Consider the following 27331-nt stretch of genomic DNA (forward strand, 5'->3'; position numbering starts at 1 on the left):
TCAGGCCAACTGACTCGCCTTTCTGGAAAGGCCTGATGAAAGTCAAACAATCTCTGTTTAATAGGACAAAGATTGTTATTGGCAACGACGCTAGTACGCGCTTCTGGGAGGATACTTGGCTCGGCGAGACACCCTTGGCCATTCAATATCCGTCTTTATATCGCATTGTTCAACGACATGAGGTGTTCGTTGCTATGGTGTTTCAATCCACCCCCTTAATATTCAGTTCAGACGGTCGTTAATGGGCAATCGTTGGGAAGATTGGCTTCGTCTAGTTCGGAGACTAATGGATGTCCAGCTTTCTCAACAACCCGATGAATTACACTGGAAACTGACTAGGTCTGGAGTATTCACGGTTAAATCAATGTATATTGATGTAATTAATTCGAGCTCCATTCCTACCTCCAAGCATGTTTGGGCTGTCAAAGTTCCTTTGAAAATAAAAGTGTTTATGTGGTTTGTCCATAAACAGGTTATTTTAACCAAGGATAACTTGATTAAGCGTAATTGGACAGGACCTACAAGGTGTAGCTTCTGTGATCGGGACGAGACGATCAAACATCTCTTTTTTGATTGCCCGTTTGCCAGAGTACTTTGGCGGACGGTTCACATTGCTTTTAATATTACTCCACCGAATTCTGTCACTACGTTATTTGGGACATGGCTCACTGGGATTGAGCCTGAATTAGCGAGACATATTCGTGTTGGAGTTTGCGCTTTGTTGTGGACTATCTGGACTTGCAGGAATGATTTGGTTTTTAACAGAACATCACGTATTCACTTTTGCAGGTTATTTTCCGAGCCACGGCCGTGATCCGTTCATGGTCGCTACTCACTCCGATGGAGGCCAGGGAGCATTTGGTTACTGGATCTATCCGCTGGGAGATGGTAGCTCGGGATATCTTCAACCGGTTTGGATGGCGGTCATGTAATAGGATAGGCAATTAGTTTACCTATCTATCTTTAGCCAACCGGTTGTGGCGTCTTATCTTGGCTAGTCTGTGTGTCCAGCCTCTTTAGCTCTGTGTGAGCTGTCTTTTTATTACTTTTCAGTCGGAGACTTTGGAACCTTGTTGGAACCTTTTATTTCGGTAATAAGATGGCCGTATGCATCACTCTGATGCAGAGGCCGGGGAGATCCCCCTTTTCGAAAAAAAAGGGTCCCTACCCTACATCAATTTTGCTTCGGTACACCCCTAGAAGAGCTTTTAGATTTCGATGCTCATTAAATATGAGGATTAGAAGATACCCATGCAATAAAAATACTAGATTGTTCTGATCTCTTGTTTGATGTATTGGGAAAATATGGATATAAATTAGCTCATCGTGAATGTATGAGAATATCCTTTTTAAATAATTTAAAGATTCATGTAAACTTTTAAGGACTTCAAAAGCAAAACTCGACATGAATACCTTTATTGAACCTAATTATGTATGTCATGTTGTATTTCAATACGTATGCAAGTGTGATGTATTGGGAGAAAAGGGCAAAAAAATTAAGGCGCGAGTATACATCATCTGTTACAAAAAAATATTTTGGTGCCACAAACTTTCTGTTTCTCGATAAAACTATTTTTTTCGCATAGTACAGACGCAAGCGCTTATATATACATGCATAAACTCATCCCTACAAACGTACACATACACACCTTATCTGTATGAGCACCTTCGGGAGAGTGAGTCGGTATATTATTTTAAGATTTACGAAGTCATGCATCTCGTAGTCGACAAAAATATCTCTTCCCACTAAACATTCATCACTGAAAATCCTGAAATAAATGCAAAAAATATGAGCATCAGGATTTGAGCTCTGATGGATACGACTGTCCTTTTAACTATCCAACCACGTACTAGTTTGCCTTAGTAAAAACTATTTTTAGATATTCATTGAAGGGATGCTCTGAGAAAAGACGCAACAATTCATCATGAATCTTCCCCGATTCACCTCCCTCTCCCGCTCGTCCCTATTTTTCTCTCCTCTATTTCTGTTTTTTCTGCGCGTGACCTACCCTTTTGGCTCCCACACACAAACCCGCAAAAACAATCCATCCCCCAAAACCCCACCGCCCCGCGGCGGCGGCGTCGCGATGGACCCTTCCTCGGCCGGCGCCGGCGGCAACTCGCTGCCGTCGGTGGGCCCCGACGGGCAGAAGCGGCGCGTGTGCTACTTCTACGACTCGGAGGTGGGCAACTACTACTACGGGCAGGGCCACCCGATGAAGCCGCACCGCATCCGCATGACCCACTCGCTGCTGGCGCAGTACGGCCTCCTCGACCAGATGCAGGTGCTGCGGCCCAACCCCGCCCGCGACCGCGACCTCTGCCGCTTCCACGCCGACGACTACATCTCCTTCCTCCGCTCCGTCACGCCCGAGACGCAGCAGGACCAGATCCGGGCCCTCAAGCGCTTCAACGTCGGCGAGGACTGCCCCGTCTTCGACGGCCTCTACAGCTTCTGCCAGACCTACGCGGGGGCCTCCGTCGGCGGCGCCGTCAAGCTCAACCACGGCCTTGACATCGCCATCAACTGGTCGGGGGGCCTGCACCACGCTAAGAAGTGCGAGGCCTCGGGGTTCTGCTACGTCAACGACATCGTACTCGCCATACTCGAGCTCCTCAAGCACCACCAGGTGACCTTGCCCTGCCTTGCTCATGTCATTAGGGTTAATATTTTTAAATGGTTCGATTACATCCTCGTCTGTAATTGTTTCATCAAGTTAACTAGTTTTCTCACTTTCATCTCACGTACATTATTTATGGAATTAACGATATTGGTTGAACAGATGATAAGGGGAAAGGGGTAAACTACCGGAATACCTCATATATGTTGATGCAATAAACTGTTTTTGCTACCTTTTATCCCAAGAGGCCCCAAATGAGACCATGTCATGTCATATGCCTGTATACTGTTAAATGGTAGTATATAGTTATTTTGAATGTAAATATTGAGAGTGATTCGGTGGACCACCAAACCCTGATCCTACAATCATGGCACATGGCACCATATCATATTAGAGTATGCCTGTATACTACAGGCAGAGAGAATATCAGTGGAAACCAAGTTACAAGGAAACCATGTTTGGAAGTTTTCAAAAATTCTCAAAACAATACAGTATGTTAAGAGGGTATTGTTCTATTAGCATGTGAAATTCCAAGTTCAGACACAAATTCAGTACGAGGTATGAAAAGAAAACAAATCCAGCAATGAATCACTGTTTGGCGCTATTCATTGCTGAATTATTATTTTCATGCCCCGTAAATGAATGTGTTTGAATTTGGAATTTTACAATCCGAAGAAGGTACTCCAAATGCGGTGAAGGGGTGCTCTTTGCGGGCGCCGCAGCTCGTGATGCAGAGCATGTTGGGTGGGATGGCTGGCTGCAACCATGGCTGGCGGGGCCGGGGGCAGTGCTAGGGCGTCACTGTTTTGGGCGGAGGGATCTGAGGCTGAGGAGATTGGGGGAGGAAGACAGAGGAGTTCCACGAAGGGGATGTCGGAGTGGTAACGTGAATCGTTACTGGTGGGTCGTGGCGGAATGGGCCTTGTGCTGCGGGAACCAAACGTGTTTATCAGTATTAAGATTGTGCTCTAATCTGATAACGGACAAATAAACGCCAACCAAACACCTCCTCAGTGCCCTTGTTTCCTGAGTTTCCTCTTGCTACTAGAAATTTGGAAACCAGCCTGATGTTTTGTCCTTTCAGGTCAAGTTTTTTTTATTGTGCTATAATATAGTCCGTTTTATATTTGCAGCGAGTTCTATATGTCGATATTGATATCCACCATGGTGATGGAGTTGAGGAGGCATTCTACACAACAGATAGGGTTATGACAGTCTCATTCCACAAGTTTGGGGATTATTTCCCAGGCACAGGGGATGTCCGTGATATTGGGCATTCAAAAGGAAAGTATTACTCCCTTAATGTCCCTCTGGATGATGGGATTGATGACGAAAGCTACCAGTCCCTGTTTAAGCCTATAATGGCCAAAGTTATGGAGGTTTTCCAGCCTGGTGCGGTTGTTCTTCAATGTGGCGCCGATTCTTTATCTGGGGATAGGTTGGGTTGCTTCAATCTTTCGATCAGAGGTCATGCAGAATGCGTGAAGTACATGAGGTCTTTCAATGTTCCATTGTTGCTTCTTGGCGGTGGTGGCTATACCATAAGAAATGTCGCACGATGTTGGTGTTATGAGGTATGGTAAAAAAAACTTACTATCTTCTTTCCTTGGCCTCTTGTGCCACGCTTATGTTTGTAAATGTACCTATTGGAACTACATGTGTTTTTATTGCTTTGCATTTTGATGCCATCCTGTTTGTTTCATCTGGCACTTCTAAACTTTGTGCAGACAGGAGTTGCACTTGGCCAAGAGCTCGAGGATAAGATGCCTGTCAATGAGTACTATGAGTACTTCGGTCCAGATTACACTCTTCATGTAGCACCAAGTAACATGGAGAACAAAAATACACGCTATGAACTAGATAATATAAGAACCAAACTTCTTGACAATCTTTCAAAACTTCGACATGCCCCTAGCGTTCAGTTTCAAGAGCGACCTCCTGATACCGAGTTCCCTGAGGTGAGCACCTGTTCTTGCATTATAAGAAGGAATTCAACTTCCGTGTCCTCTTTTCTTTATTCTAACAAAACATGATAAGAGGATGAGGAGTTTCTGATGTAGTCTTTGAAAATCTCCATTGCTAAAAAAAAAACCCTTCATGAGCACCGTTTTATTCTCTTGTAAGCAGCAAGGAGGGATGGTGCCTACTAGTAGACACAAATTCCTGTAAATATAATATTAGAATAAGAAACAGTTGCTAGCATTCTGTGATACTATCTTCATATTAGTTTCAAGTCGAGAAAATCTGGAAGACTGGAAAGATAATGGGATCAGGATACCTTTTGTTTTTTTACAACTGATGAATTAGCACTTAGTTTCCTATTTCTTACTAAACTGCTAATACTTTCATGCTTTTTGTAACGAAGCAGATTACTTGATACAAGGGGTGTTTTCTTCAATGCCATGATCTCTTATTTTCTTGATTCCATATGTTTGCTATGCTAGTCAATTGAGGTAGCATGCCAGGATGGTACATATCTGCTGTTGTCTTTGATTTTTAGAAGCGTGTTGTTGTGATTTTTTTCTTTCCTGTTTTATCTGCTCAATTTTTTCCAACTTCCATGTGCAGTTCATTTGATATGTTTGCATTTCCTGGTCTGTATTATTTGGTTAAGGGCATGATTTTTGTTACAGCCTGTTTTCTCGTTTATTTCTACTACTACCTCTGTAAACAAATATAAGAGGTAACTCTCTAAAATGTTTTATATTTGATTACAGAGGCGGTGTATTTTATGCCACCACTACCTCAGCGCATGAACCGTCTGTGCATACTTTGACCTTATTAGGTTATACGTATTAAATAATGTTTGAACTTTGAGCTAACTTCTATATATGGATGATGATTCGTGGTATGGCAGCCCGACTGTTTTATTTAGTGAAGTTTTGAATATGCTCAATTGAACACGTCCCCTTGTGCTAATTTGAAAGAAAGTCTAGACAGTGGACAGTAATAGTACTTCGCAAATACATGACTTCAGTGGCGGAGCTATACATGAACTAAACAGTGGCGTGGCCTGTCCAGCATAAGCCCAAAACAGCATAAGGGTAAAAGTTTTGGGCTCTCTTTGGCCTGGTCCACCTAACATAATCCTTGTAGCCCTGCTGCTGCATGACTTCATAGAAAGCGCTCAGTCGAACTTTTCTAACTTTAACCACCAATATATAAACAACTACTCCCTCCGTCCCATAATATAATAGCGTTTTTTACACTAGTGTAGTGTCAAAAACGCTCTTATATTATGTGACGGAGGGAGTATTTAGATGTATAAGGCCAAAACAGTATGATTTGCTTTGTTATGAATAATAGTTTCATCAGTATATTTAATAATTTTTACTAAAATACAAACAAAAAGTTAACAGCCAAAGATGTGTGGAGGCTGTGCAAATTTCTAAAATGTAATCCATTTCCAAGCAGATAAAGTGAACTATTTAGTTGGTTTGACCTTGTTTGTGCCCTTGTAACATCTAGATGAAAATTGTCACCACTCTTTCCTAATGTGAGTGGCATCAGATATTCACCTACACAGTTGGATTATATTCCTTATCACCTACTCCCTCCGTCCCAAAATAAGCGACTTAACTTTATACTAACTTCAGTACAAAGTTAGTAAGTTAGTACAAAGTTGAGTCACTTATTTCGGGACAGAGGGAGTATATTCCTGGTCATGCCTTGAAAGTGTATATCAAGAACTGATTGCATTTTGGGTACTTTGCATGTGTTTATATTATGCAGCCGGATGAAGATGAAGAGGATCAGGATGAAAGGCATGATGACCATGATTCTGATATGGAATTGGATTATCACACACCTTTGGAAGACTCAGCAAGGTATTTATTTATTTTGTTGTGAGAGATGGTATTTATTCCTGCGTCATTGTTCCATTAGTTCTGATGGCTATCCTGTGTGCGCCTCGTGTGAAATTTTTGTTATAGGAGAAGCACTATTCAAGGTACAAGAGTTAAGAGAGAATCAGCTGGAGCTGAGACAAAAGATCAGGTACTTGACCACATAATTTTTAGTCTTCATACAGACGAGTGATTTCTCCTTTTTCATGGTCCACCATTTTGTTCACAGTTCCTTGATATAAAAAAAATCCTATATAGAGTGAAAATTGCTTTCTCACCATGTAATAGATGGTGTTGATGGAATATTTTTCTTAGATGCATTGCAAAATTTCCACCGACTATTGTTTGCTCCTCCGATGTGCGTGAAAACTGAAGGGTGGCAAAGAGTGCCTTATAATGTTGTTAAACTTGCATGATTGCATACAACTTGCTTTCGTATTCCTTGGTGCTATGCATTTATGCTAAATGTGCTCTTTCTTTACCTTGTGCAGCAGGATGGTAGCAGAGTAACAGGTGAACATAGAGGATCAGAACCAATGGCAGAAGACATCAGCCCCTCCAAGCAAGCTCATGTAAGTCGGCCTCCCTTTCTATTTGTGAACTGTTGTATAAGATCTCTAGTGTACACTCACTGCCCATGGCTAGGCTTATCTAACCAAAGATTCCTTTTCTTGTTGTCCATGGTGCTTGTCGCCTGCAGCAGGTCGACGCTAATGCCATGGCCGTGGATGAGCCCGGAAATGTCAAGACCGAATCAGGAAGCTCTACCAAGTTGCCTGACCCACCAGCCATCTACCAGAAGCCATGATTGTAAGCATTCGGACCGTGCGGCTTCTTGCATGTGTTTTTGGCAGTAAAAAGACGAAGTGACGAGTGGTAGTCTCGAGTGTCTGACCCATGTATACATGTAGCATGGATTATTAAGCTGTAATATGTATAGTCGATTAAATGAGCCGCGAGGCGGAATTTTCTTGGCTACGTGCAACTTTTGTCTCCCAGCTTTCTACTTTGGTAATCTTTTCCCGGTAGGTTCCTTGATATTTGGCTGTTGCATTTTACGTCCGTACCCTGTAGTAGTCACAAGGCAATGTTTTTCTCTGGCTCACCTTCGCGTCCTAATCTTCAAAGGAATAGTACTATCTGCTAGTGCATTTTTATATGTTTCGCACATAGAAAAATAAAATAAGAATCTGCATTTTGCATGCTTGCACGAACCAAAATAATAATTAACCTAGCTACATAAATAGCTGCTGTTGTATATTAGCTCTTCGTCCCCTTCCTTTTGTGATTGCCTAATTCTTAGTTGACCCAGATTTATGCTTAATCTAAGCCGGCGAGTGAAGCGCTCGCCGGAGATTAGCATGGCACGATGAGCGAGCACTAAGGGGAGAGAAAATTCTTTATTTGACACTGTTTTAAAATCTGGTTCCTTATTTGATACTGGAAAAGTTTTTCTTCCCTATTTGACACTAGTCCTAAATTTTATTCCCTATACGACACTTTCGTCCATTTGAGCCTAAATGACATCTGAAAAGACGATTTTGTCCCTCATGTGGTATGTGCGTGCGCGCATGTGTGCTGTTGCGTGTGTGGGTGCGTGTGTGTTTGCTACTGCGTGTGTACGTGCGCGCGTGTGTGTGGTGTGTGCTGTTGCGTGCCTATGTGCTGCATGCGTGTGTGCTGCTGTTGCGTGTGTGTATGTGTGTGTGCTGCGTGCGTGTGTGTATGTGTGTGTGTGCTGCGTGCATGTGTGTTGCTGCGTGTGTGTGCGTGTGTGTGCACGCGTGTGTGCGTGTTGTTGCGTATGTGTGCGTGTGCGTGTGTGTTGGTGCATGTGTATGTGTTGCTGCGTGTGTGCTCCTGCCCTCGCACTGATGCTGCGTGTGTGCGCTATTGCCCCCTACACACATACCACATGAGGGCAAAAGAGTCTTTTCAGGTGTCATTTAGGTTTAAAATGGACGGAAATGTCATATAGGGAATAAAATTGATAACTTGTGTCAAATAGGGAAATTTTTTTTCAGTGTCAAATAATGAAGCAGATTTTAAGATAATGTTAAATAAGGAATTTTGTCCTAAGGGGAAGACGGCGATAGGATAGCGGTTGTGGATAGCAGGGTCAGTGTGAACGGAAACATCGTCAAAAAGGTCCGGCGCGATTAACTTTTGCCGTTACAAACAAACAAATAGCGGCCGCCAGCTTTTCATATCACTAACCTCGACTACTCATGGCTCATTGACCCAGAGTCCTCAGAGAGACGAAACAAGCCACGGATGGCATCACGCTGCCAGTGGCCCCCGTCCCAAAAAAATTCGACGCGCCGTTGCCAAACGACGACGACGCGTCGCCACCCACCGGTGGCTACAGTTTGTTTATACGCAACACTCACCCAAGCCAAAAATCTCTCTCTATCTACCTCTCTGTCTCGCACGTATGCTCTCTGCCGCGTCCAGTCCACACTCCACAATCGCTTTGCTTGCCACAGCACCGTCGGCCGGGGCGGCAACGGCAATGGCAATGGCAGCACTGTCCCTCCTCCTCGTCGCCGTCTTCTTCCTCGCGTGCTCCGTCGCCACTCACGCGCTGCCCGGCGCACCGGAGCCCGCTGCCTCTGCCGCCAGCGTCGAGGATTACAACGCGCTGCTCTCCTTCAGGTCGCTCGTGAGGGGCGACCCGTCACGGGCCCTGGCGTCATGGACGAGCAGCGGCGCCCACGACGGGCCCGCGCCGCCGCCGTGCCAGTGGCGCGGCGTGTCCTGCGGCACGACGGGCCGCCGCCGCGGCCGCGTCGTCGCGCTGGACCTCCCCGGGCTCGGCCTCCTCGGCACGCTCAGCCCGGCGCTGGCCAACCTCACGCACCTGCGGCGGCTCCACCTCCCCGGCAACCGCCTCCAGGGCGCGCTGCCGGCGGAGCTCGGCCGCCTGCGCGAGCTCAGCCACCTCAACCTCAGCGACAACGCCATCGGGGGCCGCCTCCCGCCGTCGCTCTCCCGGTGCAGGCACCTCAGGACCGTCCTGCTCCACACCAACAAGCTGCAGGGGCACATCCCACCGGAGCTGTTCCTCTCGCTTCGAAGCCTCGAGGTACTCAACCTCGGCCAGAACAGGCTAACAGGAAGCATCCCTTCCAGCGTCGGCGGCCTCGTCAACCTCAAGCTGCTGGTCCTGGAGTTCAACAACCTGACAGGGGATATCCCATGGCAGGTCGGCAGCCTCGCCAGCCTCGTTGGCCTCGGCCTTGCTTCCAACCAGCTGTCAGGCTCCATCCCCGCCTCGCTGGGGAACCTGTCGGCGCTAACCGCTCTCACCGCCTTTTCGAACCGGCTGTCGGGGAGCATACCCTCCTCATTACAGGGCCTGTCATCCCTCAGCACACTCCATTTGGAAGACAACCACCTCGGCGGAACCATACCTTCTTGGCTAGGCAACCTCTCGTCGCTGGCATCCTTAAACCTCCAGAGCAATGGTTTGGTGGGGTGCATCCCCGAGTCTATAGGGAACCTTGGGTTGCTTGAAGCCGTTTCGCTCGCGGAGAACAAGCTCGTCGGACAGATACCAGACGCCATTGGGAACCTCCATGCCCTCGCTGAACTTTACCTAGACAACAATGAGCTAGAAGGCCCCCTGCCACTCTCAGTGTTCAACCTCTCCTCTCTTGAGATGCTCAACATCCAACACAACAACCTCACCGGGGGCTTTCCGTCCGACATGGGCGACACGATGACGAGTCTCCAGTCCTTTCTTGTCTCTGATAACCAGTTTCATGGCGTGATCCCGCCGTCCTTGTGCAATGCCTCCATGCTTCAGATGGTCCAGACAGTAAACAACTTCCTATCGGGAACGATCCCGCAGTGCCTGGGGGCTCGCCAAGAGATGCTCTCCGTGGTGAACTTTGCGGGGAATCAGCTTGAAGCAACCAACGATGCTGAATGGGGCTTCCTGACTAGTCTAACCAACTGCAGCAATATGATATTAGTGGATGTTAGTGACAACAAGTTCCAAGGCGTGCTACCGAAATCAATCGGCAATTTGTCGACACAGATGGAGTTTCTTGGCATTGCATCCAACAGCATAGCAGGGACGATAACTGAAGCGATAGGGAACTTCATCAACCTGGATGAACTTGACATGGAAAATAATCTTCTGGAGGGCACCATCCCAGCATCTCTCGGCAAGCTTAAGAAGTTGAATCGGTTGTCATTATCAAATAACAATTTTTCAGGATCCATCCCAATGGCTCTTGGAAATCTTACAAAGCTTACAACCCTTCTGCTTAGCACTAATGCGCTCAGTGGAGCCATACCTTCTGCTCTCAGCAACTGTCCTTTAGAGCAGCTGGATCTTTCTTACAACAATCTTTCCGGCCCAACGCCTAAGGAGGTTTTCCTCATCTCAAGCTTGTCGAGTACCATGTATCTTGCACATAATTCACTGACTGGGACTTTGCCTTCAGAAGTGGGAAATCTCAGGAATCTAGGTGAACTTGATCTCTCTGATAACATGATTTCAGGAAAGATTCCTGCCAACATCGGGGAGTGTCGAAGCTTACAATACCTCAATTTATCTGGGAACCATCTCGACGGGACGATTCCCCTGTCACTAGGACAGTTACGGGGACTCCTAGTGCTTGATCTTTCTCGGAATAATTTATCTGGGAGCATTCCTGAGTTCCTCGGTACCATGAAAGGTCTTGCTAGTTTGAATCTCTCTTCCAATGATTTTGAAGGTGAAGTTCCGAAAGACGGAATATTCCTTAATGCAACTGCAACCTCAGTCATGGGAAACAGTGCTCTGTGTGGTGGGATCCCTCAACTCAAGTTGAAAATGTGCTCCAGTCCCACTAAAAGGAGAATATCTTCAAAGCTTCTCATGATTATCGCAGCAGGCGCCGGAATTCTGTTGGTCATACTATCCGCAATGTTTGTGTTATGTAAAAGAAGCAAGCTTAGAAGAGCAAAGCCACAGATAACTCTCCCCAGTGACAAATACATTAGAGTTTCTTATGCTGAATTGGCCAAGGCAACAGATGGTTTCAAATCCGAGAACCTCATCGGGGTTGGCAGCTTTGGTGCAGTGTACAAGGGAAGAATGGAGATCTCTGGCCAACAAGTGGTGGTGGCAGTGAAGGTACTCAACCTGCAGCATGCTGGCGCATCCCGAAGTTTCGATGCAGAATGTGAGGCTTTGAGATGTATTCGCCACCGTAACCTTGTGAAGGTTATAACAGTGTGCTCAAGTATTGACTCTCGAGGTGGCGACTTCAAGGCTGTTGTGTTTGATTTTCTGCCAAATGGAAATCTAGACCAGTGGCTACACAAGCATATCGAGGAAGATGACGAACCCAAGATGCTAGATCTCATTGAAAGACTTCAGATAGCCATCCACGTGGCTTCTGCGCTTGACTATTTACATCATCAGAAGCCGTTTCCAATTGTTCATTGCGACCTCAAGCCAAGCAATATTCTCCTTGACAACAACATGGTTGCTCATGTCGGTGATTTTGGGCTTGCAAGGTTCCTACATGACGGACATAATGACAAGTCAGAGACACCAACTAGTAGTCGGACTGCAATAAGAGGAACAATTGGTTATGTGGCTCCAGGTGAGCATAATTCTACTCTCAACTATTGTAGTATTGTTGCATTTGATTTTTCAGATTTTACTCTCCATCCAAGGAAGCACTTATTAAATTTGCCACGTTTGTTAATTTCAGAATATGGACTTGGCAATGAAGCCTCAATCCATGGTGATGTCTACAGCTACGGTATACTGCTGCTCGAGATGTTCACCGGTAAAAGACCCACAGGCTCTGAATTCGGAGAATTGCTTAGCCTTCATAAGCACGTACAAATGGCACTGCCAGACCAAGCGGCTACTGTCATTGACCAAGACCTATTAAAAGCAGAAAGTAATGGCAAAGGAACGGAAGGGGGGTATCACAGCAGCGAAGACACGAGAATTAGTTGCATCGTCTCGATTCTGCAGGTTGGAATTTCATGCTCCAAAGAGACACCAACTGAACGCATTCAAATTGGAGATGCATTGAGAGAGTTGCAGATAATCAGAGATAAGTTTTACGCGCATTAGTGATCTCCTTGGTGAATTGGCAAAATATAGCCAAGGCATACTGAAGCATGCTTGTGAGGATCATGCAGGTAACCTAGTCGTTTTAACTCTGTAATAAGATGCTGAAAGCTGAAGATCCTCCATCAGAGGCATCTTAAGGAGTCAACGACAATTCTCTTGATTTTTCAGTGTCGACAGGAAAGCCAAGAAATTCCAGATAAGGAACTGAAGAAACTTAACTTACAATTAAGGAGCACGCACTTGGGTGTGGGGTTAGTCTCACTTGGATTTTTCTTAACTGAAATTGCAGGAACACACTGATATGTGACGAGGTTCCGCAAAATATTTTTGCAGCTTGTATTAGTATTCTTGCAGATTTTACCCCAGCTAGTACAAGAGGCTTATCGCAAGCTGAAAGTACATGCCTCTAATGAAGCTAGTCTGACTAAGCAATAAGTCTAACCATACTTTCCACGTTAGGTATTACGTTGAAGAAGAAGATATCCTGGGCATGAGGCTCGAAGGTGCCAGCTCTACGACGCTGGTATCTCAGAGCTCCCAACTCGCACACCTCCGTCAGCTCAGCTGTGCGCAGCCCATAGCGGTAGAGAATGTGATGCGCATGGAACAGTAGCCCATCGCCCGTAAGAAGAGTAATTGGACGGCCAATTGGATCCATGTTGATCAAGTAACGCCGCTCCCAACACGAGTTCATGTCATCATCATCATCTTGTAGTACCAGCGTCCAAATGGACACAGGCTGCGGGCCGGGCCTCGCGCTGCTAGAAGCGACCAGGCAAAGCTCCCCTCGCACCACCTCCAGCAGGAAGGATTTACCGAGAGCAGGGTCCAACGAATCGGGCATGCCGGTGACGCCAAACGTCTCGTCTTCCAGGCTGAATCGGAGAAGGCCGCGCGGGCACGGCGTCTTGACATGGTCCGTGTCCATGACCCAGAACATGCGCCCCTTGACCGATTTGACCGTCAGCCACTCGGCCGGCGGGTAAGGCGGATCGGTGGCGGTTTCCCTCCAGCAGGCGGCCGCGTCGCCGACGGTGTACACTTGCATCCCCATGTGGAAAGCGTACGTGAGAGGCTCCACGTAGCGGAAGAAGGCCCGGGCCACCTTGTACCGGCCGGAGCGAGGGTCCAGCCCGAGCCCCACGGGGAGGCAGAAATCACGCGGCACGGGGACCTTGCTGGGGTTGCTCTCCGGCAGCGTCAGGGCGTCCCTGGTGGCCGGGTTGAAGAGGTAGACGCTGGCGTTGGTGGGGAGCACCAGGCCGTCGCAGTGGACCATGTGGCACACGCAGCCGAACTCCCCGCGGAAGTCCTCGCCGTGCACGAGCCTCGCCACCTCCGAGGCGCGGCATGGATGCCAGCGGTAGAACCGGACTCGCGTGGAGAAGGTGGTCGGCCAGACCTCCCCTTCGATGGCGCCGTCGAGGGCGTGCGGGGTGATCAGCAGCGATGGGCTCTGCTCCCATTTTGAGGCCGAGTGCTCCAGGTGCGCGCGGGTGAACGCGGGGCCGGAGATGGCCGCGCGCCAGGCCTTGCTCAGAGATTTGAACCGGAGAAGGGACTTGACCGGCAGACGGGCGAGAATCTCGAAAACCAGCTCCTCCGGTAAGTCTGTTGGCGACTTGCGCTTCCTCTTGCTTGAAGTCTGATCGATCACCCACGAAAAAAATTCAAACAAATTTTAACGATTTCTTACAAAAATCAGCGAAAGATGAATGTGCGCTAACTTACATAAAGGGGCCGCGGGCGCCCTTGTTTCCTCATCCCTTTTCCGAAAGTCACCCGCCCTGGAACGAGCCGGACAAGTCATGGGCATGCCTACCTATGACAGTGGACAAGAAACTTAACGACCTCTTCAATGCATCCGTCAAGTTTGTTCTCGAAAATGGGGAAAGGATTAAGTTCTGGTATGAGCCTTGGCTGAATGGGGTATCCTTGAGTGTGCAGCGTCGGACCTATTTACTTGCTGCACTCGCAAAAACCTCACGGTGTCCCAAGCCCTACAAGATGGCCGTTGGATCAGACACCTGCGTCGCCCTCTTACGCCAGCAGCTATTATCCAATACACAAAGCTCTAGGAGGCGGTTGCTGATGTGCACCTGCTGCTGGGAACTCCCGACTCAGTGATCTGGAGATGGACGCCGAATGGCGCCTACTCTTCGGCCACTGCATATGCCGTGCAGTTCGAGGGGTGTACTCGCCTCGCCGGTCAGCGACACATATGGGCGGCTGATGCTCCGCTAAAATGCAGAATTTTCGCTTGGCTTGCGATTCTAGAAAAATGTCTTACAGCGGATAACCTGCAGAAAAGAGGATGGCCGCACGACCCAATTTGTTCTCTCTGCCGGGCGGCGGACGAGTGTGCTGATCACCTCCTAGCACGCTGCTCCTACACCCAAGCTCTATGGAGTCTGATGCTCAACCGCTGCAACCTTCCCACGTGGGCTGACAACCAGCCTTGCTGACTGGTGGGAGTCCAACGTGGTGAACGCTAACCTGACCAACTCAAAGGGCTGGGGCGGTCTGGCAGTGGCAATCTGGTGGTTCACGTGGTGCGAGAGGAATGCCTGGATTTTCCAAAGCAAGGCGTCCACCGTCAGTGCGATCTTCAACTTGATGATGGATGAATTTAGGATATGGAACCAGGCTGGGCGTCATAGGATTCAGCTGTTTTTGGACAGACCTCGAGAGCCAGACTGAATTATGTGCTGATGTATGTTGTTGGGTTGCCGGCTGTTGGCATAGTTGATGTATAGCGGCCTGCTCCGACCAAATACTTGTAACACCTTTCCTCTTATAAATGAAAAAGAGAAGCTGCTCTGACATCGTTTCGTCAAAAAAAAAAGTCTGCTCTGTCCAGATGGCCGGCGGCGGACTCGTACGGCTTCCTAAAGGTGAGATTCTTGCCGTCTCTAGTTACTCGATCCTGTCTGATTGAGTTGTAGTTGTAGTCAGGTTTGTGTTTGCTCGATCCTGCGGCCTGTCCATATGGCCGTCTCTAGTACCAATCCGATTAGTATTAGGTTAAGTTTGTTCCTGTCCGTTCGTCATACACCACGCATGCACTCCATCGACATCTTCGTTTGATTGCCACACGGCGCCCAGGCTTCACGCATGACGCGCGACGCATGCATGGCACGGCGGCCCCGCTGATCCATCCATCCACACCGCGTGGCTGTGCATGGCTGCGCACGTTGATTGCTTCTGCATTGGCCATGTTGAAAATATGAGTAAATTACTATAAAATTTAATCCGAATAAACAGAAGATAAATCATGACAGCAATAACAGAGATTAAACTAATCATGCGAACTAGCATAGTAGATGAACAGATCACATCTAGGGCACATACTAGAAACATGAATTCTACCACGATCTCGAACAAGATGGATAGAGTGACATACGGTGCAGCGGGAGCAGCACCGCCGACGTTGCTGTTGTCGCCCATGTCGTCGAGGATGAGGTTGCCTAGGTCGGGGAAGAAGTCGTCGTTGGCGAAGTCGTCGCTGCCAGCAGTCGCGCGAGTGCGCTCCCCAAAAACCTGATCGCCCCTCTCCTGTACAGGATCACGAGAGGCGGGGTTCCGGAGGCCTGCTGTTCCTTCTCCCGGTGCACGCCGAAAGGAGGGATGGAGAAGACTTGCTTGGCGACACAATGATCTGGAACGGTGGTGCGAAACCATGAGATCTGGCAGCGGCTAGGGTAGACGTCTGCCTTGAAGGATATGCCCTAGAGGCAATAATAAAGTTGTTATTTATATTTCCTTATATCATGATAAATGTTTATTATTCATGCTAGAATTGTATTAACCGGAAACTTAGTACATGTGTGAATACATAGACAAACAGAGTGTCACTAGTATGCCTCTACTTGACTAGCTCGTTGAATCAAAGATGGTTAAGTTTCCTAGCCATAAACATGAGTTGTCATTTGATTAATGGGATCACATCATTAGAGAATGATGTGATTGACTTGACCCATTCCGTTAGCTTAGCACTTGATCGTTTAGTGTATTGCCATTGCTTTCTTCATGACTTATACATGTTTCTATGACTATGAGATTATGCAACTCCCGAATACCGGAGGAACACTTTGTGTGCTACCAAACGTCACAACGTAACTGGGTGATTATAAAGGTGCTCTACAGGTGTCTCTGATGGTACTTGTTGAGTTGGAATAGATCGAGATTAGGATTTGTCACTCCGATTGTCGGAGAGGTATCTCTGGGCCCTCTCGGTAATGCACATCACTATAAGCCTTGCAAGCAATGTGAATAATGAGTAAGTTGCGGGATGATGCATTATGGAACGAGTAAAGAGACTTGCCAGTAACGAGATTGAACTAGATATTGAGATACCGACGATCGAATCTCGGGCAAGTAACATATCGATGACAAAGGGAACAACGTATATCGTTATGCGGTTTGACCGATAAAGATCTTCGTAGAATATGTGGGAGCCAATATGAACATCCAGGTTCCGCTATTGGTTATTGGCCGGAGACGTGTCTCGGTCATGTCTACATAGTTCTCGAACCCGTAGGGTCCGCACGCTTAACATTCGGTGACGATCGGTATTATGAGTTTATGTGTTTTGATGTACCGAAGATAGTTCGAAGTCCCGGATGTGATCACGGACATGACGAGGAGTCTCGAAATGGTCGGGACATAAAGATTGATATATTGGATGACTATATTCGGACACCGGATGAGTTCCGGGGGTCACCGGATAATTATCGGAGTGCCGGGGGGTTATCGAAACCCCCGGGGGGACTAAAGGGCCAACATGGGCCTTGTGTGTGAGAGAGGAGGGGGCCATAGGGCTGGCCGCGCCCCCCCTTGAGGAGTCCGAATTGGACAAGGAGGGGGGCGGCGCCCCCTTTTTCCCTCCCTCCCTCTCCTTCCTCCTCCTAGTTGGACTAGGAAAGGGGGACCCCTCCTTGGTGCGCCCCAAGGGCTGGCCGGCCTCCCCCTTGCTCCTTTATATACGGGGGCAGGGGCACCCTAGAACACAACAACAGACATTGGCTTAGCCGTGTGCGGTGCCCCCCTCCACCATAATCCACCTCGGTCATATCGTTGCAGTGTTTAGGCGAAGCCCTGCGCCGGTATCTTCATCATCACAGTCATCACGCCGTCGTGCTGACGAAGCTCTCCCTCGACACTCAGCTGGATCGAGAGTTCGTGGGACGTCACTGAGCCGAACGTGTGCAGATCGCGGAGGTGCCATACTTTCGGTACTAGGATCGGTCGGATTGTGAAGATGTACGACTACATCAACTGCGTTGTCATAACGCTTCCGCTTACGGTCTACGAGGGTACGTGGACTACACTCTCCCCTCTCGTTGCTATGCATCACCATGATCTTGCGTGTGCGTAGATTTTTTTTGAAATTACTGCGTTCCCCAACAGTGGTATCAGAGGCAGGTTTATGCGTAGATGTTATATGCACGAGTAGAACACAAGTGAGTTGTGGGCGATAATAGTCACACTGCTTACCAGCTTGTCATACTTTGATTCGGCGGTATTGTTGGATGAAGCGGCCCGGACCGACATTACGCGTACGCTTACGCGAGACTGGTTCTACCGACGTGCTTCGCACACAGGTGGCTGGCGGGTGTCAGTTTCTCCAACTTTAGTTGAATCGAGTGTGGCTATGCCCGGTCCTTGTTGAAGGTTAAAACAACACATAATGATGAAAAATCGTTGTGGTTTTGATGCGTAGGTAAGAACGGTTTTTGCTCAGCCCGTAGCAGCCACGTAAAACTTGCAACAACAAAGTAGAGGACGTCTAACTTGTTTTTGCAGGGCATGCTGTGATGTGATATGGTCAAGACATGATGCTAAACTTTATTGTATGAGATGATCATGTTTTGTAACGGAGTTATCGGCAACTAGCAAGAGCCATATGGTTGTCGCTTTATTGTATGAAATGCAATCGCCATGTAATTGCTTTACTTTATCACTAAGCGGTAGCGATAGTCATAGAAACAATAGTTGGTGAGACGACAACGATGCTACGATGGAGATCAAGGTGTCGCGCCGGTGACGATGGTGAACATGAAGGTGATTTGGAGATGCAGATCAAAAGCACAAGATGATGATGGCCATATCATATCACTTATATTGATTGCATGTGATTTTTATCCTTTATGCATCTTATTTTGCTTAGTTCGACGGTAGCATTATAAGATGATCTCTCACTAAATTTCAAGGTACAAGTGTTCTCCCTAAGTATGCACCGTTGCCAAAGTTCGTCGTGCCCAGACACCACGTGATGATCGGGTGTGATAAGCTCTACGTCCATCTACAACGGGTGCAAGCCAGTTTTGTACACGCAGAATACTCAGGTTAAACTTGACGAGCCTAGCATATGCAGATATGGCCTCAGAACACTGAGACCGAAAGGTCGAGCGTGAATCATATAATGGATATGATCAACATAGTGATGTTCACCATTGAAAACTACTCCATTTCACGTGATGATCGGTTATGGTTTAGTTGATTTGGATCACGTGATCACTTAGATGATTAGAGGGATGTCTATCTAAGTGGGAGTTCTTAAGTAATATGATTAATTGAACTTAAATTTATCATGAACTTAGTACCTGATAGTATCTTGCTTGTCTATGTTGATTGTAGATAGATGGCCCGTGCTGTTGTTCCGTTGAATTTTAATGCGTTCCTTGAGAAAGCAAAGTTGAAAGATGATGGTAGCAATTACACGGACTGGGTCCGTAACTTGAGGATTATCCTCATTGTTGCACAGAAGAATTATGTCCTGGAAGCACCGCTGGGTGCCAGGCCTGCTGCAGGAGCAACACCAGATGTTATGAACGTCTGGCAGAGCAAAGCTGATGACTACTCGATAGTTCAGTGTCCCATGCTTTACGGCTTAGAACCGGGACTTCAACGACGTTTTGAACATCATGGAGCATATGAGATGTTCCAGGAGTTGAAGTTAATATTTCAAGCAAATGCCCGGATTGAGAGATATGAAGTCTCCAATAAGTTCTACAGCTGCAAAATGGAGGAGAATAGTTCTGTCAGTGAGCATATACTCAGAATTTCTGGGTATAACAATCACTTGATTCAACTGGGAGTTAATCTTCCTGGTGATAGTGTCATTGACAGAATTCTTCAATCACTGCCACCAAGCTACAAGAGCTTCGTGTGAACTATAATATGCAAGGGATGGATAAGAAAATTCCCGAGCTCTTCGCAATGCTAAAGCCTGCGGAGGTAGAAATCAAGAAAGAGCATCTAGTGTTGATGGTCAACAAGACCACCAGTTTCAAGAAAAAGGATAAAGGAAAGAAGGGGAACTTCAAGAAGAAAGGCAAGCAAGTTGCTTCTCAAGTGAAGAAGCCCAAGTCTGGACCTAAGCCTGAGACTGAGTGCTTCTACTGCAAAGGGACTGGTCACTGGAAGCAGAACTGGCCCAAGTATTTGGCAGATAAGAAGGATAGCAAGGTGAACAAAGGTATATGTGACATACATGTTATTGATGTGTACCTTACTAATGCTCGCAGTAGTACCTGGGTATTTGATACTGGTTCTGTTGCTAATATTTGCAACTCGAAACAGGGACTACAGATTAAGCGAAGATTGGCTAAGGACGAGGTGATGATGCGCGTGAGAAATGGTTCCAAAGTCGATGTGATCGCAGTCGACACGCTACCTCTACATCTACCTTCGGGATTAGTTTTAGACCTGAATAATTGTTATTTGGTGCCAGCGTTGAGCATGAACATTATATCTGGATCTTGTTTAATGCGAGACAGTTATTCATTTAAATCTGAGAATAATGGTTGTTCTGTTTATATGAGTAATATCTTTTATGGTCATGCACCCTTCAAGAATGGTCTATTTTTGTTGAATCTCGATAGTAGTGATACACATATTCATAATATTGAAGCCAAAAGAATCAGAGTTGATAATGATAGTGCAACTTATTTGTGGCATTGCCGTTTGGGTCATATTGGTGTAAAGCGCATGAAGAAACTCCATTCTGATGGACTTTTGGAATCACTTGATTATGAATCACTTGGTACTTGCGAACCATGCCTCATGGGTAAGATGACTAAAACGTCATTCTCCGGAACAATGGAGCGAGCAACAGATTTGTTGGAAATCATACATACTGATGTATGTGGTCCGACGGATGTTGAGGCTCGCGGCGGGTATCGTTATTTTCTCACCTTCACAGATGATTTAAGCAGATATGGGTATATCTACTTGATGAAGTATAAGTCTGAAACATTTGAAAAGTTCAAAGAATTTCAGAGTGAAGTGGAAAATCATCGTAACAAGAAAATAAAGTTTCTACGATCTGATCGTGGAGGAGAATATTTGAGTTACGAGTTTGGTCTTCATTTGAAACAACGCGGAATAGTTTCGCAACTCACGCCACCCGGAACACCACAACGTAATGGTGTGTCTGAATGTCGTAACCGCAGTTTATTAGATATGGTGCGATCTATGATGTCTCTTACTGATTTATCGCTATCGTTTTGGGGTTATGCTTTAGAGACAGCTGCATTCACGTTAAATAGGGCACCATCTAAATCCGTTGAGACGACACCTTATGAACTGTGGTTTGGCAAGAAACCCAAGTTGTCGTTTCTGAAAGTTTGGGGGCTGCGATGCTTATGTGAAAAAACTTCAACCTGATAAGCTCGAACCCAAATCGGAGAAATGTGTCTTCATAGGATACCCAAAGGAGACTGTTGGGTACACCTTCTATCACAGATCCTAAAGCAAGACATTCGTTGCTAAGAATGGATCCTTTCTAGAGAAGGAGTTTCTCTCGAAAGAAGTGAGTGGGAGGAAAGTAGAACTTGATGAGGTAACTGTACCTGCTCCCTTATTGGAAAGTAGTTCATCCCAGAAATCTGTTCCTGTGACTCCTACACCAATTAGTGAGGAAGCCAATGATGATGATCATGTAACTTCAGATCAAGTTACTACCGAACCTTGTAGGTCAACCAGAGTAAGATCCGCACCAGAGTGGTACGGTAATCCTGTTCTGGAGATCATGCTACTTGACCATGACGAACCTACGAACTATGAGGAAGCGATGATGAGCCCAGATTCCGCAAAATGGCTTGAGGCCATGAAATTTGAGATGGGATCCATGTATGAGAACAAAGTGTGGACTTTGGTTGACTTGCCCGATGATCGGCAAGCCATCGAGAATAAATGGATCTTCAAGAAGACTGACGCTGACGGTAATGTTACTGTCTACAAAGCTCGACTTGTTGCAAAAGGTTTTCGACAAGTTCAAGGAGTTGACTACGATTAGACTTTCTCACTCGTAGCGATGTTTAAGTCCGTCCGAATCATGTTAGCAATTGCTGCATTTTATGATTATGAAATTTGGCAAATGGATGTAAAGACTGCATTCCTGAATGGATTTCTGAAAGAAGAGTTGTATATGATGCAACCTGAAGATTTTATCGATCCAAAGGATGCTAACAAAGTGTGCAAGCTCCAGCAATCCATTTATGGACTGGTGCAAGCATCTCAGAGTTGGAATAAACGTTTTGATAGTGTGATCAAAGCATATGGTTTTATACAGACTTTTGGAGAAGCCTGTATTTACAAGAAAGTGAGTGGGAGCTCTGTAGCATTTCTAATATTATATATGGATGACATATTGTTGATTGGAAATGATATAGAATTTCTGGATAGCATAAAAGGATAGTTGAATAAGAGTTTTTCAATGAAAGACCTCAGTGAAGCTGCTTATATATTAGGCATCAAGATCTATAGAGATAGATCAAGACGCTTAATTGGACTTTCACAAAGCACATACCTTGATAAAGTTTTGAAGAAGTTCAAAATGGATCAAGCAAAGAAAGGGTTCTTGCCTGTGTTACAAGGTGTGAAGTTGAGTCAGACTCAATGCCCGACCACTGCAGAAGATAGAGAGAAAATGAAAGTCATTCCCTATGCTTCAGCCATAGGTTCTATCATGTATGCAATGCTGTGTACCAGACCTGATGTGTGCCTTGCTATTAGTTTAGCAGGGAGGTACCAAAGTAATCCAGGAGTGGATCACTGGACAGCGGTCAAGAACATCCTGAAATACCTGAAAAGGACTAAGGATATGTTTCTCATTTATGGAGGTGACAAAGAGCTCGTCGTAAATGGTTACGTCGATGCAAGCTTTGACACTGATCCGGATGACTCTAAGTCACAAACCGGATATGTATTTATATTGAACAGTGGAGCTGTCAGTTGGTGCAGTTCTAAGCAAAGCGTCGTGGCGGGATCTATGTGTGAAGTGGAGTACATAGCTGCCTCGGAAGCAGCAAATGAAGGAGTCTGGATGAAGGAGTTCATATCCGATCGAGGTGTCATACCTAGTGCATCGGGTCCAATGAAAATCTTCTATGACAATACTGGTGCAATTGCCTTGGCAAAGGAATCCAGATTTCACAAGAGAACCAAGCACATCAAGAGACGCTTCAATTCCATCCGCGATCAAGTCAAGGAGGGAGACATAGAGATTTGCAAGGTACATACGGATCTGAATGTTGCAGACCCGTTGACTAAGCCTCTCTCACGAGCAAAACATGATCAGCACCAAGAATCCATGGGTGTTAGAATCATTACTGTGTAATCTAGATTACTAACTCTAGTGCAAGTGGGAGACCGAAGGAAATATGCCCTAGAGGCAATAATAAAGTTGTTATTTATATTTCCTTATATCATGATAAATGTTTATTATTCATGCTAGAATTGTATTAACCGGAAACTTAGTACATGTGTGAATACATAGACAAACAGAGTGTCACTAGTATGCCTCTACTTGACTAGCACGTTTAATCAAAGATGGTTAAGTTTCCTAGCCATAGACATGAGTTGTCATTTGATTAACGGGATCACATCATTAGAGAATGATGTGATTGACTTGACCCATTCTGTTAGCTTAGCACTTGATCGTTTAGTATATTGCTATTGTTTTTTTCATGACTTATACATGTTCTTACGACTATGAGATTATGCAACTCCCGAATACCGGAGGAACACTTAGTGTGCTACCAAACATCACAACGTAACTCGGTGATTATAAAGGTGCTCTACAGGTGTCTCCGATGGTACTTGTTGAGTTGGCATAGATCGAGATTAGGATTTGTCACTCCGATTGTCGGAGAGGTATCTCTGGGCCCTCTCGGTAATGCACACCACTATAAGCCTTGCAAGCAATGTGACTAATGAGTTAGTTGCGGGATGATGCATTATGGAACGAGTAAAGAGACTTGCCGGTAACGAGATTGAACTAGATATTGAGATACCGACGATCGAATCTCGGGCAAGTAACATACCGATGACAAAGGGAACAACGTATATCGTTATGCGGTTTGACCGATAAAGATCTTCGTAGAATATGTGGGAGCCAATATGAACATCCAGGTTCCGCTATTGGTTATTGACCGGAGACGTGTCTCGGTCATGTCTACATAGTTCTCGAACCCGTACGTTGGGTCCGCACGCTTAACGTTCGGTGACGATCGGTATTACGACTTGATGTGTTTTGATGTACCGAAGATATTTCGGAGTCCCGGATGTGATCACGGACATGACGAGGAGTCTCGAAATGGTTGAGACATAAAGATTGATATATTGGATGACTATATTCGGACACCGGATGAGTTCCGAGGGTCACCGGATAATTATCGGAGTGCCGGGGGGTTATCGGAACCCCGGGGGGGACTAGCCGCCCCCCCCCCCCCTTGAGGAGTCCAAATTGGACAAGGAGGGGGGGGGCGCCCCCTCTTTCCCTTCCTCTCTCCCTCTCCTTCCTTCCCCCTTCCTCCTCCTAGTTGGACTAGGAAAGGGGGAGTCCTACTCCTACTAGGAGGAGGACTCCTCCCCCTCCTTGGCGCGCCCATAGGGCCGGCCGCCTCCCCCTTGCTCCTTTATATACAGGGGCAGGAGGCACCCTAGAACACAACAACAGACATTGTCTTAGCCGTGTGCGGTGCCCCCCTCCACCATAATCCACCTCGGTCATATCGTTGCAGTGCTTAGGCAAAGCCCTGCGCCGGTAGCTTCATCATCACCGTCATCACGCTGTCGTGCTGACGAAGCTCTCCCTCGACACTCAGCTGGATCGAGAGTTCGTGGGACGTCACTGAGCCGAACGTGTGCAGATCGGGGAGTGTTGGGGAACGTAGCAATAATTTAAAATTTTCCTACGTGTCACCAAGATCAATCTAGGAGATGCTAGCAACGAGAGAGAGGGAGTGCATCTTCATACCCTTGAAGATCGCTAAGCGGAAGCGTTACAAGAACGCGGTTGATGGAGTCGTACTCGCGGCGATTCAAATCGCGGAAGATCCGATCTAGCACTGAACGGACGGCGCCTCCACGTTCAACACACGTACAGCCCGGGGACGTCTCCTCCTTCTTGATCCAGCAAGGGGAGAGGAGAAGTTGAGGGAGAACTCCAGCAGCACGACGGCGTGGTGGCAATGGAGCTCGTGGTTCTCCGGCAGAGCTTCGCTAAGCACTACGGAGGAGGAGGTGTATGAGGAGGGAGGGCTGCGCCAGGGAAGAGGTGTGGCTGCCCTCCCACCCCTCCACTATATATAGGGGCAAGGGGAGAGGGGGAGGCGCCCTAGGGTTTCCCCTAGGGGGCGGCGGCCAAGTAGATTGCCCCCCAAGCCAAGCAGGTGGAGGCTTGCCTCCCAAGCCAGGTGGAGGCACCCCACCTCCCCAAGTAACGTGGGAAAGGGTGTGGGGGCGCACCACCCATTAGTGGGCTGGTTTGCCCCTTCCCCTTTGGCCCATGAGGCCCTCCAACACTTGCCGGGGCTCCCGAAACACCTTTCGGTCATGCTGGCCATAGCCTGGTACCCCCGGAACACTTCCGGACTCCAATACCCTTCGTCCAATATATCGATCTTCACCGCCGGACCATTCCGGAACTCCTCGTGATGTCCGGGATCTCATCCGGGACTCCGAACAACCTTCGGTAACCACATACTATTTCCCATAACAACTCTAGCGTCACCGAACCTTAAGTGTGTAGACCCTACGGGTTCGGGAACCATGCAGACATGACCGAGACACCTCTCCGGCCAATAACCAATAGCGGCATCTGGATACCCATATTGGCTCCCACATGTTCCACGATGATCTCATCGGATGAACCACGATGTCGGGGATTCAATCAATCCCGTATACAATTCCCTTTGTCTATCGGTATGTTACTTGCCCGAGATTCGATCGTCGGTATCCCAATACCTCGTTCAATCTCGTTACCGGCAACTCTCTTTACTCGTTCCGTAACGCATGATCCCGTGGCTAACTCCTTAGTCACATTGAGCTCATTATGATGATGCATTACCGAGTGGTCCCAGAGATACCTCTCCGTCATACGGAGTGACAAATCCCAGTCTCGATTCGTGCCAACCCAACATACACTTTCGGAGATACTTGTAGTGCACCTTTATAGCCACCCAGTTACGTTGTTACGTTTGGTACACCCAAAGCATTCCTACGGTATCCGGGAGTTGCACAATCTCATGGTCTAAGGAAACGATACTTGACATTAGAAAAGCTCTAGCAAACGAACTACACGATCTTGTGCTATGCTTAGGATTGGGTCTTGTCCATCACATCATTCTCCTAATGATGTGATCCCGTTATCAATGACATCCAATGTCCATGGTCAGGAAACCATAACCATCTATTGATCAACGAGCTAGTCAACTAGAGGCTTACTAGGGACATGTTGTGGTCTACGTATTCACACATGTATTACGGTTTCCAGTTAATACAATTATAGCATGAACAATAGACAATTATCATGAACAAGGAAATACAATAATAACCATTTTATTATTGCCTCTAGGGCATATTTCCAACAGTCTCCCACTTGCACTAGAGTCAATAATGTAGTTCACATCACTATATGATTGTAATGAATCGAACACCCATGGGGTTTGTTCATATCTCGCTTGTGAGAGAGGTTACTAGTCAATGGGTCTGAACCTTTTAGATCCGTGTGTGCTTTACAAATCTCTATGTCATCTTGTAGATGCAGCTACCACGCGCTACTTGGAGCTATTCCAAATAACTGCTCTACTATACGAATCCGGTTTACTACTCAGAGTCATCCGGATAGTGTCAAAGTTTGCATCGACGCAACCCTTTACGACGAACTCTTTCACCACCTCCATAATCAAGAAAATTCCTTAGTCCACTAGTTACTAAGGATAAGTTCGACCGCTATCATGTGATCCATTCCTGGATCACTCTTGTACCCCTTGACTGACTCATGGCAAGGTACACTTCAGGTGCGGTACACAGCATAGCATACTGTAGAGCCTACGTCTAAAGCATAGGGGACGACCTTCGTCCTTTCTCTCTCTTCTGCCGTGGTCAGGTCTTGAGTCTTACTCAATACTCACACCTTGTAACACAGCCAAGAACTCCTTCTTTGCTGATCTATTTTGAACTCCTTCAAAATCTTGTCGCGGTATGCATTCATTTGAAAGTACTATTAAGCGTTTTCGATCTATCCTTATAGATCTTGATGCTCAATGTTCAAGTAGCTTAATCCAGGTTTTGCATTGAAAAACACTTTTCAAATAACCCTGTATGTTTTCCAGAAATTCTACATCATTTCTGATCAACAATATCTCAACAACATATACTCATCAGAAATTCTATAGTGCTCCCACTCACTTCTTTGGAAATACAAGTTTCTCATAAACTTTATAAAAACCCAAAATCTTTGATCATCTCATCAAAGCGTACATTCC

At 46.6% G+C, this 27331-nt stretch overlaps 3 protein-coding genes across 7 annotated transcripts; 2 read left to right on the forward strand and 1 right to left on the reverse strand.

Annotated features, from left to right (window-relative positions):
- The first annotated feature begins 1965 nt into the window (after positions 1-1965).
- On the forward strand, positions 1966-7444 carry LOC109760015 (probable histone deacetylase 19). Of its 4 annotated transcripts, none has more exons than XM_020318851.4 (7): positions 1966-2630; positions 3755-4195; positions 4349-4579; positions 6354-6448; positions 6554-6617; positions 6958-7038; positions 7167-7444. In XM_020318851.4, the coding sequence occupies exons 1-7, from the start codon at positions 2088-2090 to the stop codon at positions 7272-7274; spliced, it is 1563 nt and encodes a 520-aa protein (XP_020174440.1). In that variant the 5' UTR covers positions 1966-2087; the 3' UTR covers positions 7275-7444. The 4 variants fall into 4 exon arrangements, with proteins under 4 accessions (XP_020174440.1, XP_020174441.1, XP_020174442.1 ...); XM_020318852.4 differs by having other exon boundaries at positions 7170-7444; XM_020318853.4 differs by having other exon boundaries at positions 6961-7038.
- Positions 7445-8900: 1456 nt separating this feature from the next.
- On the forward strand, positions 8901-12914 carry LOC109760019 (receptor kinase-like protein Xa21). 2 transcript variants are annotated; one of them, XR_002232284.4, is made up of 3 exons: positions 8901-12069; positions 12181-12622; positions 12723-12914. XR_002232284.4 is itself a non-coding variant. In XM_020318859.4 (2 exons), the coding sequence occupies exons 1-2, from the start codon at positions 8901-8903 to the stop codon at positions 12552-12554; spliced, it is 3543 nt and encodes a 1180-aa protein (XP_020174448.2). In that variant the 3' UTR covers positions 12555-12714. The 2 variants fall into 2 exon arrangements, 1 of the variants encoding a protein (XP_020174448.2); XM_020318859.4 differs by lacking the exon at positions 12723-12914 and having other exon boundaries at positions 12181-12714.
- Positions 8910-14318, reverse strand: LOC109760021 (putative F-box protein At3g10240). The gene is made up of 2 exons (XM_020318861.4): positions 14286-14318; positions 8910-14199 (listed from the first exon to the last, which is right to left on the reverse strand). The coding sequence occupies exons 1-2, from the start codon at positions 14316-14318 to the stop codon at positions 12979-12981; spliced, it is 1254 nt and encodes a 417-aa protein (XP_020174450.3). The 3' UTR covers positions 8910-12978.
- Between the last annotated feature and the right edge of the window lie 13013 nt (positions 14319-27331).

The sequence above is a fragment of the Aegilops tauschii genome, chromosome 6 (genome assembly GCF_002575655.3).
Source record: "Aegilops tauschii subsp. strangulata cultivar AL8/78 chromosome 6, Aet v6.0, whole genome shotgun sequence".
Lineage (NCBI taxonomy): Eukaryota > Viridiplantae > Streptophyta > Magnoliopsida > Poales > Poaceae > Aegilops > Aegilops tauschii.